This window comes from Chionomys nivalis, chromosome 7 (assembly GCF_950005125.1).
Source record: "Chionomys nivalis chromosome 7, mChiNiv1.1, whole genome shotgun sequence".
NCBI classification, from domain to species: Eukaryota; Metazoa; Chordata; class Mammalia; order Rodentia; family Cricetidae; genus Chionomys; species Chionomys nivalis.
Genome location: NC_080092.1, coordinates 79162666 through 79183235, shown reverse-complemented (window position 1 = coordinate 79183235; position 20570 = coordinate 79162666). Strand labels below are relative to the sequence as shown.

The 20570-nt window shown below is 41.9% G+C and overlaps 1 protein-coding gene across 5 annotated transcripts; it reads left to right on the top strand.

The window, feature by feature from the left end:
- Positions 1–1239: 1239 nt before the first annotated feature.
- Positions 1240–18861, top strand: Smarce1 (SWI/SNF related, matrix associated, actin dependent regulator of chromatin, subfamily e, member 1). Of its 5 annotated transcripts, XM_057775577.1 has the most exons (11): positions 1240–1782; positions 3631–3682; positions 3859–3902; positions 7077–7181; positions 11428–11508; positions 12452–12583; positions 12842–13013; positions 15213–15385; positions 15964–16065; positions 16825–17035; positions 18582–18861. In XM_057775577.1, the coding sequence occupies exons 2-11, from the start codon at positions 3676–3678 to the stop codon at positions 18788–18790; spliced, it is 1236 nt and encodes a 411-aa protein (XP_057631560.1). In that variant the 5' UTR covers positions 1240–1782; positions 3631–3675; the 3' UTR covers positions 18791–18861. The 5 variants fall into 5 exon arrangements, with proteins under 5 accessions (XP_057631560.1, XP_057631561.1, XP_057631562.1 ...); XM_057775578.1 differs by lacking the exon at positions 7077–7181 and having other exon boundaries at positions 1242–1782; XM_057775581.1 differs by lacking the exon at positions 3631–3682 and having other exon boundaries at positions 1564–1782.
- The last annotated feature ends 1709 nt before the right edge of the window (positions 18862–20570 follow it).

Sequence of the window (20570 nt, the reverse complement as noted above, 5' to 3'; positions counted from 1 at the left end):
AGGGAGGTGGAGACAGAGTGAAGTGGCTCGGTGGCGAGAGGAATATAAGGCGGGAGGAGACAGGAGGGAGCTCAGGGCAGTCTGAGGTTTGGTGGAGACAGATGCAGTCTGAGGACAGGATTGCCCTTCTGTCTAAGCATTGGTACAGGTAAAAGAACTCTCCAGTGTCTGGCCTCTCTGCTTCTCTGATCTTCAGCACTAACCCCTATATCTGACTCTGGGCTTTTATTATTAAGACCAACTCGAATTCGAGCTACACTTCCCTGCCTCACAGCTGCTTGAACTAATATGCACACTGAAGGATCCGGCAAGGATGCTCAAATGTACAATTCTACTTAATGAAAACAGACTCTGGAAGCAAAGAATTTGTGAGGAAAACCCATAATGGGTTATCCAATACCAACAGGTCAGCTCTGAAATCATGTGACAGGAATCACACACACACACACACACACACACACACACACACACCCCACAGCACGGTGCGCCCCCACCTCCTTTTCTACCACTGCATCCTACAATCGTTAAGGTAGGGAAGTAACAAGACTTCCCTAAGTTGCTGAGCAAACCAAAGAAAGAGGATACTGGATCCCTGATGTGACTTTGTGGGTCCTACATTCACCTTCTGTATGCTTTTTATGCTAAAACCAATTCCAGATACATTCTCTCATGCCACTCATTCTTCTGCCAAACTCTCTTTAGTCTTTGCTTTCAATGTGCTCTTTCATTTCACTAATTTCTACTCATGGGTATGAAAATATTGGGCGATGGAAGAACTGGACAGTATTATCACTTATCCCTGCTCTGCAGGGCCGCCGGGTAGCCCCAGAATTCAACCAGTTTCTCTAAATGCTAACACTGCCCTTAGATAACCACAGGTCATCTAATCGTTTTTTTTCTCCACCATGAGCCACATCTTCCAGGTACTTGGAATTAATAAAATGAGCCTTGGAATGATCCAGAAAGGTGCCGCTACACACACTAGCTGAACACCTAATTATGAAAGTAGCCCTTAGAAAACACTGATAATTATGAAATTGTGAGGCTAATCGGAATTGGTTCTCCTGGAAAGACATGTAAATTGTCACAGGTATGCGACCTGGCTAGAGTGAGCTGACAGCTGCGGACCCTAGGCTCAGAAACCCGTCGCCATCACTCAATCTCTAGAAGCATCTAGAAAACTACAAACTCCCGTGTTGCTTTTCGCTGAGGCTGTAGCCCCGCTGGGCGCCGGCGAGAACCTAAACGCGGCGACCCGAGTCCTCCCCGCCTCCATCCTCCATCCTGCAGCGGCGGCGTACTGAGGACCACAGCGAAGGGTATCGCCGGGTGCGGGAGCTGCGTCCCGCCCTCTCCCGGCAGAGGCTCCGGCGTGCTTTCGCCCCGCGCGGGTCTCACACGGTGACACCACCGCCTCGGTGGATCCCTGCCGCGCTCCCGGCGGCACAGTTCCTGCCGCCCGGCCGCGAACCAGGGCCCGCAACGCGGCCCGGCCTTCTCCGCCCTCCTCGCCGTGACGAATCGGCGCCCGGCTGGGATAGGATCCGAATTGGAAGAGTTCTGAGGAAACTGGAGAGCCTGAAAAAAAAATCCTCGGCTGCACTAAGCCTCGCCACGTCCTCACGGGAAGGGCTATTCGTCTAAGGAGAGCCGGCCGCGGCCCGCAGAGAAATCCCGGAGCGTGTGGAAAGTGCGAGCGCGGAAGCTCCGGCGCGAGGGGCGGGGCGAGCGCGGGACAAAGGGAAGCGAAGCCGGAGCTGCGGGCGCCTTTTCGGCCCGCGGGTGAGTGTTTCCAAGTGGGTCCGACCCGGTCGGGGAGGGTGGCGGGCCGTGGTGTGTCGGCTTGGCGGGACCCCGAGTTCCCGCGGGGTGCTGGGGGTCGGGCTCAGCTCCGAGGCGGGAACTAGGGCCGGTGCGGCCTCTGTGAGGCCTAGCGGCGGCGGGGTCACAAGGAAGCCCCATCCGGGACAGCTCTTCCGAGGCGCCCCTTTTCCCTTTCCGCTGGACCTCGGACGCTGGCCGAGCACCGATGCTCACCCCCCTGCGGGGAAGTTGTCAGAAAAGCTCAACCTCGGCCACAAACTCAGGGGGTGGGGACCTCGGGAAGCCCTCCGAGCAAGGCCAGCGGGGGGGCCTCACCCACCTGGAAAGTGGTTCCCTTTTTGGTTCAGGCTGCGACCTAAAGACTTCCGAGGTGGCCTGGAGTGAGGAGTGAACTCAGAGACGGCGTGGGTTGGCTTTAAACCCACCCCTGGCAGTTCTGGGCCTACGGCTTTAGACATTATCTTAATGGCCCTGAGACTGTTTCTTGGTTTGCAAAATGGGGACAGCCGTATGTGTCTGGTAGGGTCGTTGTGAATAGTGAGCGAGACTGTGTGATAAGCCTGCCTTGTAAAGGTAATTAATTATTCAACAGATACTGAGTTCCATGCCAGGCACTAGGGTTAGATCCTCTCTTAAGAGTTACGGGAGAGCAATCATTTGTTAGCCTTGAAGTGTAAGGGACCAGGGACCCTGTTACAGTTTCTGTCGGGGCTCCCCACAGCAAGGCCTACTGGGTGTTGATGGAAGAAAAGAGAGGCCTGGGCTGAGAAACTTGAGTTCCCACATCAGAACTCTCACCCCGATGATGTGAGGCATTTTCTTAAAATGAAGACTAGAAAAAAAAGAAAAAGTGTTATACATAGCGATGGGTGAAAGTACTCCAGTAAGCATAGTTTATTCACCTTTCTAAAAATGAATTTCCATCATTACCGTTTGTGGTGTGTGTTGAGTAAGGAGCGGGCTCACATCTGTCCATGTTGTGAGCCGGTAGTACTAGGAACAAATCCGTGAAGAATTGAGCTAGGTTTGAGCAATACAATAATAAATTCGACCATCCCTCCTCTCTTTCAAGACAAAACCGAGCCATATTGGCCTATCGTGTAAGGGAAGATGCCATTGATCTTTGTAACCAGATAAGAATACAGGGAAGATGCAGTTGTTTTGCCCAGATAATTTATCAGGAAAGTACCTGAGTAATTTCTGAAATGGGTTCTAAAGGACCAATAAGAGTCATTCCAGTAGACTCTGAAAATGTGTTCCCTCACTTACGAAACTTTTTACCAACAAAAGAGAATGTAAAGGTCGTTATCATACCAAATTATCTTTCACGCTATTTCCAGGAATAAGACATTTGCTCTGTCTCAATAAAAGGTGTCCCCTAAAAAAAGCAGAGCTACTGGTTGGGGATTTGTCAGCGTCTGGTAGGCCTTGTTGGGGTCACCCTGGTAATACATCCCATTCTATTGTCATTGTTTTTTTTTACCAGTCTAAGCAAACGTTTGCATGGCATCAGCAAAATGTTTTCCATACAAGACGTGGCTCAATATCATAAGCAAAAACTTAAAGATCCATTTCTAATACAACTCTAAATTTCCCAGTACCTTTCTTCATTTAATTCTGATCAACCAAATGATTACAAGAACTAGTTAAAAATATGCAAAAGGCTTGATTACTAGCAATTAATAGTGACGTAATTTTGCTCAGAAATACCAATCAAACTACCCTATTCTTTAGGAAAACATTCTCTTATGCTTGCTGAGTTTTGATTCTCTTTTTTTTTCTTTTTTTTCTTTTTTTTTATTTTAGTGTCTCAGATTCATTCTTAAGGAACTGAGAACTTAATCTTCCAAAATGTCAAGTAAGTTTCAATTTTTATATTTATCAATCTGTGTTAATACAAGACTAATGCCCTAGCAAATGGGAATTCCAAACTACTCTCATTTTTTTTTCTTCAAAACAGGACCATTGGTAGTTTTGTTGCATAGTATTATATCTCAGTTGTTTACAAGAAGTTATTTATTTTCTTTCAAACAGAAAGACCATCTTATGCCCCACCTCCCACCCCAGCTCCTGCAACAGTAAGTTTTAATTTTCTTGTTAATGTAATAGCCAAGTCTGGCCTTGATACAAAAACCCAGATGTCTTCCAGTGACAGTCACTCAGTCATCACAGCCACAAGATAGAAAATTCAGCTAAAAATCAGCACTTCCTACTAAATAAAGTAACTCTTTTCATCCTACTTTGAACCAAACCCAACATCTAAAATTATATACTGTGAGCGTCCAACCTCCTGTGCTCTGTTTTTTCCTAATGGGAAATGAATGAAACACTTCTTGTTTCCCTGTTAAAGAGTCTATATGTTGATTAAATGCTCGTTCTGGCATTATTTGTCCTTTTGTTATTGTTGATTTTAAACCTAACCTTCAGCTGGTTATCACATTTTTTTTCTCTCACTCTAAAGGCTAGGGACATAGCTGAGTGCAGAGCGCTCGCCTAGCATGTGCAAGGCCCAGGTTGGAGCCCCAGCAACACAGATTTTTTAATTAAACTTTCTTGCCCGTATATATAAAATTTTCACATTAAATAAACTTTTTTTACTTCTGAATATAACAACACTCATCAAAAGTCTTATTTTCAAGCTGCTCAAGTAAGAATTTCATTACCGGTGGGTCAGAACTTGCTGCTGAATTTTGTTCTTCTCCATAAATTATGCCGATTGGCCTACTGATCTGTTTCAAAGTGTCTGATGGTGGAAACTGTTCTCTCCCAGCAAGCTCTAGCCCGGCTTGATCAGCATGTAAAATAATCGTCCAGTCCACAATTCAGATTTCACAGCAGCTGTGCAGGCCCTTGTTGATATGCTGAAATGGCTTTCTTACCATTTAAAAAACAAAAATCACTTAGCATAACCATACCCTACAAAATCAGAGTCAGGGTTATTTTGATTTCTTTTGTTTTATTTTGAGACAGGGTCTCTAAGTAGCCCAGGCTGGCTTCGAAATGGTGATCCTTCTGCCTCGGCCTCCCAAATGCTGGGATTAGCAGCATGCCCAGCCCCAAATTAATTCTTTAATATCTGCTAGCTCTTCCTTCCATCCCTCTACCAACTAATTTCAGGCTAGTCTCCTTTTATTACTAATGAGTTCCTTTGTCATTTTGTTTTCTCCATTAGGTAACTAGTCTGATTTACTAACCTGTAGGTGAATGTTTTAGTTATATTTATCAGCAGTTTGTTTCTCCTGAGATGATCTTTTTAAAAAGTGCATCATACATTCTTAAGTTCACTTCATGTGATACAGTCTGTAAAGTTACTTTGGTAGACTGTAAAGTCTTGTGCTTCATTATTTTCTTTCTTAAAGAATAATTCTTACCACCATCTCCATCACATGCTCATGGCTGTGTAAAGATTGAGTTGAGCGATTAAGAGCCTCAAAGATATAACTAGGTCCTTCGACTTTAGAAATGGTATAATTACCATGTGCTGGTTTCATCTTTTTAGATCCCCTATTTGCTCACGTTATTGATTGATATTGAACCTGTAACTCTCATTCTTTATGCAGTGTTTGGAGGTATCATATATAAATAGTGCCTCCAGTAGTTTATATGAACAAACTTGCTATTTATTTTTGGAATAAAGATGTTTTAAAAACAGGATCCCCTCCTGAGTTTCATACAAAGAAGGGGATCTTTTTTTGTCCCTTGTACCATAATTTCACATTTCACACAAAATCCAGGAGCTAGGAATTCTAACATCTAGTAGAATGAATATAGAATGAGTTAGCCGCTCTCTCTCTCTTTTTTTACTCCATTGCTTTTCCCACCATCACCACCACCCACCACCCCTCCACAGCCACCACCCAGATGGGCCACTCCATGTGTTACATGCACTTCTTTTGTGCCTTTACTATTTCATCTGTGTTTTGCTACTTAAATATGCTTAATTTGCGTCTTTTCTAACTATGGGCTATAATTGATCACTTTGTTCTCCTCTAAAAAGTATCACATGTGCTGCCTGCTTGAATGATTGTCTTTGGATACTAAGGATATGTACAAGGGCATGTTTTAGGAAATGACATTGATTTTGTGACAACTAAAGTCTAGCGGGGATGTGTCAAGCATACTCTTGTATAATCAAGGAGAGCTATGTTAATTGCATGTAAAAATGACATTGCTATCACTTACTATGATTGAGTTTGACTAAGTAAACTACATTTTTGGTTTCTCTTTACTACATTTTTTAATGCATTTTGTCTTGATTTTTATGAACATTGGATGTCATTGTATTAACCACAAGGCCACGATTACATAAGAACCCATTTGTGATTTTTATCAACACATAATTCACAAAAATCAAGAATTTTGTCGCTGCAGCGAGCAGTTGTATTTGGAAAGGCTGAGAGCCTTCAGGAAGTCAGATGAAAAAGAAGTTCAAGTCTGTCAACTAAAAAGACGTAGTTCCCATTAAAATTAAATGCATGATCACCTATGGAAGATGGATCAAAGAAGAGATGGAAGAGAAAGCCTATGAGAGAATGACTGGGTTAAAGATCAGATAGTACCCCAGTATGAAATCTATGCATTTCTTACAAGTCCTTGTTTGAAATCATGCATGTGACATCCATTGAATTCAGCATATGTTCTTTCCTACTGACAATTCCTGGCCTCCCGATTTGAGTCTCTTCTCATTTGTCACATATAAAATTACTTAAAGCTGTCTTTGAAAGCAGATCCATTTGTTTTTGTTTTTAGTAAATGAGTGCATTGGTGGCATCCACATAACTGTCCAATAAATCATGTTTTGTTTGCATGTAGTGTTTTCAGACTTAAAGCTTATCATACTTGAAGCTTTCCCATCTCAGACATCACAGATTGCCAAATTCTTATCTCATACTGTTGACCATGAAGTAGTTGTAGATGTTTGAAACTGCAGTGTGATGCCTTCCTCAGAAACAAAACACAACATACTCTGTCTCACAAGCATCCTTAACCCCCACCAAGGAAAAAAGGGAAAGAGAAGAAACATACACAATCTCACATGCACATGCATGCACATACATACTTGCAGGCTGGTTTCTCAATTAAAAAAAACTTAATTTCCTCAACAATAACAAAAAGAACGATTACAACACATCATTGCTTGTTTAAATTCAGGTTGCTTTTGCATGCCATATTGCAGATCATTTTTCATTTCTGTGTTTTCCTCGTTTGAGCTCATTTCTCATTCGTGTTTTTGTCTCATTTGTTTCCATCAGCAAATGCCCAGCACACCAGGGTTTGTGGGATACAATCCATACAGTCATCTCGCCTACAACAACTACAGGCTGGGAGGGAACCCGGGCACCAACAGCCGGGTCACGGTAGGAGAATCAACTATTACAGCCTCCGGCAAACAACTGGAATTGACCAGAAATGCCTCCAGAGTTAGGTCCTTTTGAATCAGAAGCACAGCCATTTAAAAAAAATTTAACCTGACTTTTGAACTGTTTTGTACAGTCTTACACTGGAAAAAAAAGTGCAGTCTGGATATATACTTGGAAGAAAAGAAATCCATTCTGTTTGGTGATCAATAGGGATTAAGCCTTAAACACTTAATGCTCATACTATCTATGTAAACAGATCTCGAATTCTTTATGTCATGAAGAGTGTCTTTTGTTGTCTAAGGTAATTGGTGGCGGTACTCTCAAGGATGTAGTTTCTTAAGGAATGCTTGGACTAGACCTGGCTTCATCTGGACTAGAAACTTCGGGCAGCCCTGCCCATCCAAACTGCCGCACTCAGTTATTTGTCTTTTGGATTTAGTAATTGACCTATCTGAGACTCGTTTCTTTCCAGTTTAACACAGAAAAAGATTTTACTGTCACCTCAAGGAATTTCAGAATAAAACTTGAATTCTTGGTGTCAGATAAGTACAACTGGAGGTCTGTTTCCAGTCTGTTGTGAGCAAGATGATTCCTAAAATTTGGGGTGTTTCATTTAAGTGATCCAACTAAAATAATCAAAACTGGATACTTCAAAGTTTTTATTTTTAAATTATTTTAAACTCCAAGGAAATTAAGGTAATAAATCCAAAAGTCAAGTACCTCCATTAGAATGTGGTGATGGTGAGAATATATACAACACAGAATGGCTGTAATCTTTAGTATCTGGTTTTTCATTTGCTGTTTTCATAAAAAAGAAATGTAACTCAAAGAACAAAACAAAACCCTCTCACCCTGTAGTAAAGCTATAGTTGAAAACTCGTCACTATCAAACCGTGTGTCTATCTTGGTAAGCACATTGCTTAGCTTGATAGGTTTTGTTTGTCTAAATTTTTCATTGTTTCTGCATAATTTGTACTTCATAAGCATATCAAGTTCTATGTGCCATATGTATTTCACAGTATCTGAAAAGGATTCTGAAAAATATGTTCATGTGTGCACTGTGCGGCGCACATAGTTTCTACGTGTAGCAGTGCGTGTTTTCCTTTGGCCTGAGTGTGTTGTCTCACAAGTGTAATGAGTGGCAAGGTGACCAGATGAAAAAGAACATTATAATTCACATAGCAAGCAGAATTAGTTTTAGATCATTTGTATTAATGCAGAAATTTTATTTATGGGTATTAAGTAAGAAGATGATTTCTGAATCACTCCATACTTTAAGCTCTTGGTAGCCATGCTGATGAGCCAGTAGTCGCTGTGATCCTAGAATAACTTGGTTTTGTGTTTGTATAAACAGCCAGTTCTTAATTTGTGGATAGCTGTGAGGCCTCTCTGTTGTTACAAAGTAAGGTCATTCAGTAGAAACCTGATTAGAAAAGGGAGAGTTCACTCCTTTCTGGACCTAGGCTGGTCACGTGTTTTCAACCCTTTCCCTCCTAGGGAGTAGAAGAACTCGATGCTGAGTGAGCTCTAGCCTTCAGGGTAGGGAGTGGGTTAGGAGTGAAGTTTGGTGTGTGCCTTCTCTGTAGGTGTTTGTATTATTGTCCTTTTGTTCTAGCACACTGGGCTGACGCCTGGGCAGACTGCCGCACACCTAGGGCTTGCACTCTCTTGTATGTCTGACTTAGTGTTTGGGGCTCAGATGCTTATAAAAAGGGTTTGTAGAGAATGACCCCAATGATGCACTACTTGGTGAGCAATGTTCCTGTTGAGTAAATTGTTTTCTATAAATAGCCATAGTGATTTGGTGAAATGATTCTGTGAAACTCCAGTCAAGAGCTGTCTTAACATGTGGGTTGTTTTCAGATAATAAAGCATTAGGTACCTTTGGAGGGTTTAGGATAGCTTTGAGTGCAGCCCATGCCTGACCGGTTTATTCAGGTGATGGTTCACAGTCTCTAATATACAGGATCGTAAACAGATTGAAGTAGAGTGTTAAAAGTAGCCTACTTCTTGCTAGTAGAAATCTGGTCTCCAGAAGAAAATCCTTAAATAAGACCTTGCCAGAGAAACAGCTAAGAATTGAGAAACAACAAAAAATTCTCTTGTGCTATTCAAGATGAATTGACCACAAAATCATGGACTTTCTCCACAGATGGACCAGGACCTAACTCTTAGATCAGAACAGTTTTTACAAGCCTAAGTATTTGCTTCCCACCTCCAATTCATTGCAAATGGGAAGAAAGAAATTGGAAAGGTGGAGACTTAGTGCTACAGGTGGATTTCCTGATAGCAACAAGCAAAGGTCCTCATCGACAGCAAAGTTGAGCTCTCCAAAATTGTGCTCCTGGGCCACTTAGCCAAAGAGCAGGGCCGATTGCAGTTTTTCTTATTCACAGCACAGCAGCACATAGTAGCTGTTTCTAGTTGACTCTTAACAAGAAAGGACGGAATAACGCACTTAGTACATAGTAGAAAAATGCTTGGGACATTTAGAAAGGAGTCTGAGATGTTAAGCAAATTGGTGATATGTGATGATAAACTTCTTTAGGGTCCCCAACCCAACTGGAATTTCACTTATTATTCTTAGGGAGTAGGGGAAGTATTGTTTTGTGTTGTTTTGTTTTGTTTTTTATTTGTAATTCTGTTTGGGTCCCCTTTTTGGAGAGGAGGTGAATTAGCAAATCTATTAATGTTCTAAAATGTGATTCTTTGGAAGATTTGAGAAAATATTTAAAAACTTTGTTTTTTAGCTGTTTTAATGTATACCCAAAATTTGAAATGTAAACGTGTTAGAATTTTTACTTGTTAACAGTATTTTGGTCCCTTCAAATATGGGCACAACTTTATTTTGGCTTATTTGTCACTCACTTTGTATCCCAAAAGTTTGTCTAGGACTGGGTTAGAAATGTTTTCTAATCATGTCCTGTATTGGGAAGCAGACTTTCCATGCAAAGGTTAGCCAGGTAGGACTCTGACTTCTTAGGGCTCCTGCAGTGGTGCCCGCGTCCCTGATTGGCTACTCTAACCACTGTGACAGTTCTACCTGCATGTCTCACTTCATTCCACCTCCCACTGCTGGTTAAGACCACATCTGTCTGTGGGTCCGAGCAGCAAGGACTTGGCGGTGTGTGTGCTGGTGATGAGAGTAAAGCAAGCAGTCCTCTCCCCATTCTGACCGTGAGAGTCAGTGTCAGGGTTCCTTCCCCCGTGATGTCAGAGCCAAGTCTGATAGACCATGTTCCTTCTTATTCTGGCCCCTTCATCAGTGTGAAGATATGAAGAGGAGATAGAAAAGTTCAGAATTAGATGCCCTTGGAGTGGCAGCTTTATATGGGGCATCTGCTGGATGTCATCTGATGTCTCTTTGCCTGTGCCTCGCATAGACAGGACCAATCACTTTAACTATTTTTTTTTTAATTTTCCATTTTCTGTATCCTGTCCTTCCTTGTCCTCATTTCTTTTCCACAAAAGCAATTTTGTGGAATGGGCCTCAAAAGTAACATGAGCAAGGTCTGCCAGTGTAAGCGCCTAACGCGCTTCCTTGTTTCCGTGAGGCCGTCTGATGAGGACAAGGACAGTGTGACTTGATTCTGTGCATCTTGATCCACTGTAGGAAAACCGCTACCCCAAGACTACAGAGACATGAAACAAAGCTGCAAGATAATGTAAAACCTTAAGAGAAATAAATCTACTTCTAAAGGACATATTTTATTTTCTTTTTAAATGTATTTGCTAGGTTTCACCTCCTATTTCTTATTGGTGATTTTTTTTAAACGTGGGAGGTGGTCTTTGTTATTTGTCTGGGGTACATTCCTGTTATAACGAGATCCCCTATATAGGCAGTGTGCGTATGGTAAGTGCTCAGAGTCTGCAGATATCCAACGTTGACTGTATGCGTAATAGTTACTGAGGAAATAAAAGGTAACGTCCTAAGTGTGAGGCGTTTGGCATATAATTCCATTTTCAGTCTATGAATTATGTATAATATTTTATTCTTGCAGCCAGGCTGTCCAACAGTGGAAATAAACTGCTAAGTAAAACATTAAATATGTGTTTAAAGTCATTTTCCTTTGATATAAACATTTCTGAATTTACAGTGATATCTATTTTCTTTGGCGAAAATAATAATCTTGTATCCGTGGACGAGTAGAAGAAAGGCGCATTAGAATTTTTAAGGGGCTTTCTTTCAGGTGCTGGTGAGCGCCTAGCAACTGAAGAATGAATGTGTTTAACTCTTTTACAGGCGTCATCTGGTATCACGATTCCAAAGCCTCCAAAGCCACCAGATAAGCCGCTGATGCCCTACATGAGGTACAGCAGAAAGGTGTGTACCAGGGACCAGAAGATGGCCTTCCATGTCACTGCAGACAAGCTCGGCGTCGTCCTTACAAAATAGGGGGAAGGATTAAGTGGTTCGTTCTGTTTCAAAGTTCCAGAACTCAGATCGAAGAGGAGCATGGTTAAATAAACTGCTAAAATCTTTTAAACAGATTAGTCTGTAGCCGTGAGTAATACGTTTTGGAGAATATTGAAAGACATGAGAAAAATGTTAAGTAGAAAGGAGAATGTGCCAGGTGGTGATGGTGCACGCCTTTAATCCCAGCACTCGGGAGGCAGAGGCAGGCAGATTTCTGTTAAGGTCAAAGGCAGCCTGGTCTACAGAGCGAGTCTCAGGACAGACTCCAAAGCTACAGAGAAACCCTTTCTTGAAGAAAAAAAAGAAAGGAGAATGCAAGACTGTATATATTAATATCTTATTTTTATTAAAAATAATAATAAGTCTGAGATGTAGCTCAGTAGTAAAACATGTGCCGTCAGAGCCCTTAGGATCAATTCCAAGGGCACAAAATGAATTAATTTGTAAGTATAGTAAAAGTATTATTTTGATCCTAATTATTATTTCTGTGTTTGACAGTATGACACCATTGTATTATACAAATTAACTCTTCTAGATTTGCTTGAACTGTTAGAGACATATTTAAATTGTTTGCTTAATTTGCTGTAAGCATGTGCTGTGATTAATGGTGTTCTTAAATTATCAGTTTGAAGTATTTGAGTAAAATGACATGGTGTATGAGATCCGCCAGGGTAAAAATGAAATGAGATAAGCCAGCTGTTGGCAGTTTTGAAGCAGTCTGATTGGTACATGCTAGTTTGGTACTGTCTTCTCTGCCTTTGCTTGTATTTAAAGGGTTCCATAGCAGAGTATTTTTAAATGACTATATACTTAGGCATTAATATTGAGTTTTTAACTGTTGACTTTTAAGGTCTGGGACCAAGTAAAGGCTTCCAACCCTGACCTAAAGTTGTGGGAAATTGGCAAGATTATTGGTGGCATGTGGCGAGATCTCACTGATGAAGAGAAACAAGAATATTTAAACGAATACGAAGCTGAAAAGGTAGGGAATAAATAAAATATTTTAAATCTAAATAAAAGATTTTATTATTTGTAAAAGAAACATTTCACAATATTGAAATTGTTGCGTCCAGCAGGCTCCACTCAGCTAGTGTCTGAACCTCGTGTTCTCTGTTCAGAGAGAGATGACTGTCATGACACCGTGCTTTGCCTCGTGCCCACATTCGGGTGGCTGAGGCCGGCACACACGGTAGCCTGTGGGACGTACATTCAAAAACACCAACATCCCTTTCAATTTCAGATAGAGTACAATGAATCTATGAAGGCCTATCACAATTCCCCTGCATACCTTGCATATATTAATGCAAAAAGTCGTGCCGAAGCTGCATTAGAGGAAGAAAGTCGACAGAGACAGTCTCGCATGGAGAAAGGAGAACCTTATATGAGCATTCAGCCTGCTGAGGATCCAGATGGTAAGGAGGGAAGTGGGGTTTGTGTGTGCATTCTCTCTGAATTAAAATAGAAGATAAATCTTAATTCAAGGCTTTTATTCTATTAAATGGAAAGCGTAATTTTAAGTTAATTTCAATAATAGGATTTTAGAGTGTGGAAAATGAGTAAAGAAAATCAGCTGCATGTGTTACTTTTCAGTGTCTTTATACTCAGAATATAGGATTTGTTTGTTTTTTGAAGATAGGATCTCACTGTATTGCACAGATTTATATTGAACTGGTTTCTCCAGCCTCGGCCTCCAAACCCTGGATTTTAGGCTTCTGTGGCACACCCTAAGTGATATTATGGAGTTTTTTTGTTTGTTTGTTTTGGGGGGGTTGTTTTGTTTGGGTTAGTTGGTTAGTTCTTTTGGTTTGGTTTGGTTTTTTGCTGCAGTTTTGTTTTTTTGTTGTTTGGTTTGATTTGCTTTTTGAGAGCGGGATATCTACATAGCCCTGGCTGTCCTGTAGCTCACTGTGTAGTCCAAGTTGGCCTTGAATTCACAGATGACTCCCAGGTGAAGGTGATAAAGCAAGATAAAGGAGATACTTGTGTTCCAGAAATAAGCACACATGCTAGGTATGGTAGGGCACACTTGTTATCCCAGACTTGAGAAACTAAGGCAGGCAGGCTGATGTAAGTTCAAAACCAGCCTGGGGTACACGGTAGATTTTTGTCTCAGAAAGATCACACACCCTGGGGCTCGAGGGCTTTCGCTGTGCAAGCACACGGACTTAAGTTCAAATCTCCAGCACACATATAAAAGGCCAAGCATAGGACAGCTGGCACATACCTGTATCTCCAGCATTGGGGAGCTGGAACAGGCAGATTCTGGGACCATGGTGGGCTGTTAGTCTAGTCAAAATGGTGAGCTTCCGGTTTAGTGAGAGACCTTGTCTATAAGGCAGAAAGAGAAGAGGACACCTGTCATAATCTGGCCTCCACATGCATGTGTGCACACTGCAGACCCACATACATGCATCACACATACCAAAAATAACACAGTTGTGTACTGTATGTACCTAGATTTGGGTAGCACCTTTATACGTTCATAACAGCCATGTACATGTTTAAACTGGCAAAAATTAAAAATAAATTATAATCAAGTATTTCGGAGTGTGTAGTGGATGTTCTTGTGTGTGTCAATGTTGAGTGTCTTCCCCAGTCTCCACATTTTCGTCATGTGGTTGGGTGTAGTATATGCCCTTGTACTTCCCTGTGCAGGCATGTGGAGGTCAGGGGTGACATCCAGATTGCTTCCTCAGTTTCTTCTCTGCTTTGTTCTTTGATAGAGTACCTCTCTGAACCTAGAGCTTGCTGTTTTAGCTCGAATGACTGCCGAGCCTCCTGAATCTGCCACACCCGACTTTTACTTGATACTGGCTGGTTTCAAGTTTAGATCCTCATGATTGCCTTGCAGATCCTCATGTGAGCAGTCTCCCAGCCTTGAAATCAAGTTGTTTTTTTCTGTGGGATTAGTTTGGGTCTTTACCATTTTTTTAATGTAATAAACTATAAGTACTGCCTGGAAAACTAAATACTGCTAGAGAGGATGGTGATGAGTTAATTTTACAAATGGATATTTTTATTAATTTTAACAACTGTGATAAAGATACCTCCTATTTACAGTCCAGCATTTATCAAATGCTGCTGGGAGATTGACAGATTTTCAAGTACTGCCATCACATGCAGGCTTCACATGGATCCCGGGCCTAAAGAGATGTGAACATACGTTGTTTGTATTTTAACCAAACCTCAGACATGAGTTATCCCTTAGTACAGTCGTTCTCAACCTTCCTAATGCTGTGACCCTTTATTAACACAGTTCCTCATATTGTGCGGACCTCCAACCATATTATTATTTTTGTTGCTACTTCATAACTAATTTTGCTACTGTTATGAATTATAATGTAAATATCTGATACATGACCTCTATGAAATGGTCATTTGGTACCCCACCCTGGGGTTGAGAACACCTGCCTTAACTAGCTTTATGGAAACATTTTGGATGGTTGTGTTTTCTGTCTCTGTATGGTTCTTACTGTGGCCTGCCCTGACTCCCCTGATGCTGGGCAAGCCCACTTGCTAGGACAGTTGAGGACAGCGCTTACTTGGTGATTCTTGTTACCACTGTCCTGGTGACTAGCCAACTGATTCCCAGAACATTTCTTTCCTTCTAGATTATGATGACGGCTTTTCAATGAAGCATACAGCTACCGCCCGTTTCCAGAGAAACCACCGCCTCATCAGTGAGATCCTCAGTGAGAGCGTGGTCCCTGATGTGCGGTCAGTTGTCACAACAGCTAGAATGCAGGTCCTCAAGCGACAGGTCCAGTCTTTAATGGTTCATCAGGTAAGGGCAGAAAGCATTCATTCTAATAAGAGGAGTCTCTGCCACACGTCCCAGATGATGTGGCTCTGAGACAGTGTATTGTAAGTGGGCCTGTGAAAAGATAGGTGCATACTGAAGGATTTGGGGCACCCCATCAGCCTTTGCTGCATTACTGTGAAATGACTTTCCCAAAGAACTTACTCGTTATCATCTTGTTAATGGTAGTCTTTCCTTCCCTATGTTACATTTTTTAAAAAAATAGCTAGATTTTATACCTAATTTTTTTTTAATGCAAAATTAGTGGGCTGGAGAGATGGCTCAGTGGTTAAGAACATATACAGCTCTTCCAGAGAACCTGAGTTCAGTTCCCAGAACCCATCTGAGGTGACTCACAACTGTCTGTAACTCCAGCTCCTGGGCACCCAACACCCTCTTTTGACCTCCCTGGGCTCCTCCACCTGTACACATACCCACATACACATCACATAATTAAAAATGTGAAATTAAAGTATAAGCTTTTTAAAATGACACACTTGGTGTGCTTTACATCTGCTCTAGAGAGAAGGTATAACTACATAATCTGATCTGATACCTTGCAGCGAAAACTAGAAGCCGAACTTCTTCAGATAGAGGAGCGACACCAGGAAAAGAAGAGGAAATTCCTGGAAAGCACAGATTCCTTTAACAATGAACTTAAAAGGGTATCCATTCCATTCCGTGACTGCCTTTATCATGTGCCTGTTGCTTTGGTTTTTTTCTTAAAGTGATGTTTGAAACAGTACTAACATCACAGTATAAGTCGTACTGTCTTTATAAAATTATTCCCGTTTTTTTTAATTATTCCCGTTTTTTAGAAAAATTACAATAAATTCGCAGTGTCATGTATACATTGAAGTAGTATACTACAGGCCCACAGGTGATAGATCCTCTACTGCTTTTGTTTAAAATCTTTGTAGTTGTGAATTATTTTCACTTTATTGTAATTTATTCTTGGGTATATTCATTAGATGTAGTTCAGTTGCACTTTGTATTAAAACAAGTAAATCTCAACTGGGCGTGGTGGCACACACCTTTGATCCCAGGTAGAAGTAAGAGAGTCTCAGTGAGTTCAAGGTCAGCCTAGTATACATAGTGAAGTCTAGGACTACATAGAGAGATCCTGTCTCAAAAAAATAAATAAATAAATAAAATGAATGAATGAATAGAGAACTTGGTAGCTGACGTATGAGTGGGGCATCCCAAGGCTAGCCCGGTCCTGGGCAGTGCCCCACCAGCCCCTGCCCTGCCCTGCCTGGTTTGCTGCTGCAGCAGCTGTTTGTCCTGTGCGGTTTGAGGACAAAACACTGATACGTTTTACTCGCCCATGTAAATACCATTATTAAGCCAAGAAATAACTTACCTGATCCCAAGGTCCGAAGAAAGCAACATTGCTAAGAGTTGTCTGATTTGTGTTTGACTAGTTATGCGGTCTGAAGGTGGAAGTAGACATGGAGAAAATCGCAGCCGAAATTGCACAGGCAGAGGAGCAGGCCCGCAAAAGGCAGGAGGAGCGGGAGAAGGAAGCAGCGGAGCAAGCCGAGCGCAGTCAGGGCAGCATTGCCCCTGAGGAAGAGCAAGCAACGAACAAAGCTGAGGAGAAGAAGGATGAAGAGAGCATCCCTATGGAGACAGGTAACCAGCTCCTTGGCAGGAACATGTGAGGGCCCTGATAGCTACCTTCTGACCTTTCCCTCTGGATGCTTTGCAGCAGCCACTCCCTTTAGTTAATCCCTGTGACTTTCCAGTCTCTCCGTAGTAGAACCCAGGTGGGCACCTGTGGCTCTGGAGACAGATGGAAAGGGATCCTGTCCATTTTTTGCTGGCACTGTGACTTTACTGAGTTCGTTACTTCTCGAAAAGTACCTGCCTCTGGGTGCATTCTGGTACTGAATTTGACATAGGGTTAATAGGCAGTAATAATATTTTAACCTTTACCATTGTCCCCATGATTCGTTTGGTCTTTGGTACCTAGGCTTTGAGCAAAGTAAAAGCTGTAAGCCAGATCTTGCCTCCATCTTCCTGTAAGTAAAGTTTCACTGGAAGATGGCCACCTCATCTGTGGCTGCTTTGAAGTGATAACGTGTGTGTGTGTGTGTGTGTGTCTGTGTGTCTGTGTGTCTGTGAGTGAGAGTGGGGGGGGTTCAGAACTTGTAACAAAGACTTCCTGGCCTACAAAGCCTAAAATGGCAGTTATCCAGGCCTATGGATAACTGACCTCACCATAGAGCAGTTTGCTTTTTGATGTTCTGATTTCCCTAAATAAAAACTTTTGGAGTTTGTTTTTTTTTTTTTTTTAGGTAAAGTTTAGATAAAATACTAATAAATTTGGTTATTCTTGGAATTTTGAGAGCAGCTTAACTTCTGGCAGCATTTGTCCTGCCTTGTGGGTAAACAGGAGTAAGCCAGAAGTCGTCGGGGGATGCCAGTAGAGTTCACAGGAAACAGAAGGGCATACTTTATACTCAAACAGCAACTGCCTGTTCAGGGTTTAATGAACATCAGCATCTCTGCCAGGCGGTTATGCAGTGTGTAACTCAGCAGATTATCTTTTCTGACAAGTTTGGGTTTAATCTTCATTTTCTGGGCCTATTTCTATTCTTGTGAACCTTGTTTTTAACATGAATTTGAGCCTGGAACACATTGTTGTAGTTACAGTGGGTGCTTGAGAATCAGATTCTGCTTGCAACAAGGTTGTGCTCAGTCCTGAGTGTTTTCCCCGTGAATGAGATCTTTCTTACTCTGACAGCACAGGGTGTTTACTTTTGTCTTCAAAGGGTAAACAGTTCTTGAGGAACACAACACTCTTCTAACCTACACATGGTGTGTGCACATGCACACACAAGCACACACAACGACCATAACTGTCTTAAATTCTTTTGTCATAGCAAGTCTTCAAAATCCAGTGTGTGTGTTTTGTACACTTCATACTTTGAAAAGCTCAGTTCTCACAAGTGTTTGGCTTATATTTAAATGTCATAAACCTATAGGTTAAGAATGTAGATTTTTGTATTCTAAGTTGTCTCAAATATGCTTAAAAATTCTTGGGTCATACTGGTCCATTTCAGGTGCTTCTCCATGTGTGGCTAGTGGCTGTCATATTGGACAGAACATCTTATGCCATCAGCATAGTTAAGAGTCAATGTTTGTCTTGGAACTGACAGTTGCATGTGTCTTACAGAGGAGACACACCTGGAAGAAACGACAGAGAGCCAGCAGAATGGTGAAGAAGGCACATCTACTCCTGAGGACAAGGAGAGTGGGCAGGAGGGGGTTGACAGCATGGAGGTCGAAGGGACCAGTGATAGTAATACTGGCTCAGAGAGCAACAGTGCAACAGTGGAGGAGCCGCCCACAGACCCCATGCCCGAAGACGAGAAGAAGGAATAAATGCTGCCTTGTTTTATGTGTCCTAAAACTTTTTTAAATGGAAAAAAAAAAGTTTTCTGGTTTTAATGGTGTTATGTGGTCTGTGTATTACTTATTTCCTTTTCCATTGATACCACCAAAGTCTTTTCAACCATCCACATCACAGCCTGATGTCAGGCACGCACCTTTCTTAGCATCTCGGAAACGGCTTTCCTTTGGATGCTGTTGGTAGCTCTCCACTTCTGAAGCCTCAGAACTGAGATTAACTGAGAAGACACCCAGCTCTTTCAAGAATTACCTTCGATGCTGCAGAATCTGCTCTTACAAATGCCTTCCTTCATCTCACGTGGGTGCTCAGCAAAGCCATAGCTTTAACCCTTCCCAGCCCTGTCCACATCTTTCCGAGCCCCTGACCTGTGTTCTTGTACAGAGGACCCTCTTAAAAATGTCCTGTGAGTATGTTTGTTAACTTGTTACCCTTTGTATTTCTAATGTCAGATCCAGGAGTTCTCTTCCAGGGTGGAACATAGCCTGAGACTAACTACACATAGTTGGACTGGTGCGACAGTGTCTCCATGGTAGAGTAGTTACGGTGTGAATAGTCGTTAGCGTGCACAGCACGTGTACTTCATCTGTAGTGTTTTCATTCTAGTTAATACGGGATGTGTTCTGGGAAATTCATCCTCACTGTACAGGGGAAAAGAAATACTTTTTTAAAACCAGGTTGGTTTTCCAAACACATGATAGACAACAGAGTTTAAGGAATGGAATATTCTTATAATGGACTACAAACTTAAAACTTAGCCGGTTCCAGAAGAAAAACAGTAATAAAGTTTATCCACTTGAACATATTTTACAGTGATGAAAACCTCAAGGCTTGAGATTCCATAGATCAGAGCCTACCTTTTTGATAAATCCGTGGTAGTCTTAGAGACCAGAAACAAGATAGTTTGTGGTGTGTGCTTCCTAAAACCTAGAATAGATTTTTACTGAATAGTGGTATATATTATGGTATATGTTTCTTAAAGGTCCAAACATAATAAAGATATGAAGATAAAGGTTTCAGTGTTGTTATTGCACTATAGAAGGTAAAAGACAGGCATATAATTTGACCCCTATGACACATGCGCACCGTAGAGTGTCATACATAAGTCTCATGAGTCTCAGTGTTAATCAGACTGAAGGGATCTGTGGTGTCTGAATAGTATGTAAGAAGTGTGGCTAAGTAATGCATATAGCCTGTGCTCATGTGGGACACTCCCCCTGCACTCCTCAGTTACAGTAACTCACTGCAGTTGAGCACACAGCATCCCTAGTGTCCGAGTCTACGCCATTCAGCTTCCTGAGAGGAAGACCAGTGTGTGAGGGCATCCTTTGGTCAATGCTTCCATGATTCTCCATAGAACTTTCGCACAGTTCCTTGTGAATCAAAGAACTTTGTTACCAACTGGTCTACTTTGGGTGTTGAGCTGGTAGAGCAAGAATTCAAAATGTCTCATTCCAGACAAATTGGATAGCTACATATAGAATCCTCTGGTGGGTGAGATGGAGCAGAAACCGTGCAGTCTTAGGTTCTTATGGTGCCAAGAGCCTGGAGGCATCTCCGCCTGCACTGAGGGCAGCACTGGGTAAGGAGTTCCAGAAAGTGAACCTCAGTGGGGAAGGATTGAACTGAGGTTTCTCTTAGGCTAGTGCAGGTAGATACCAGTGTTTGAGAACACAGACTATGGCAGGCCTTTGATATCCTGCACCCCATAGGCCTTGGACAAGGAGCCTAAATCAAGTCTATAAAATACAGAAA

Excerpts from the sequence above, each read along its gene's own strand:
- Smarce1 (XM_057775577.1), top strand. Across the intron at positions 13,014-15,212 it reads GCCTGCTGAGGATCCAGATG|ATTATGATGACGGCTTTTCA; the intron begins GTAAGGAGGGAA and ends CTTTCCTTCTAG. Across the intron at positions 15,386-15,963 it reads AGTCTTTAATGGTTCATCAG|CGAAAACTAGAAGCCGAACT; the intron begins GTAAGGGCAGAA and ends GATACCTTGCAG.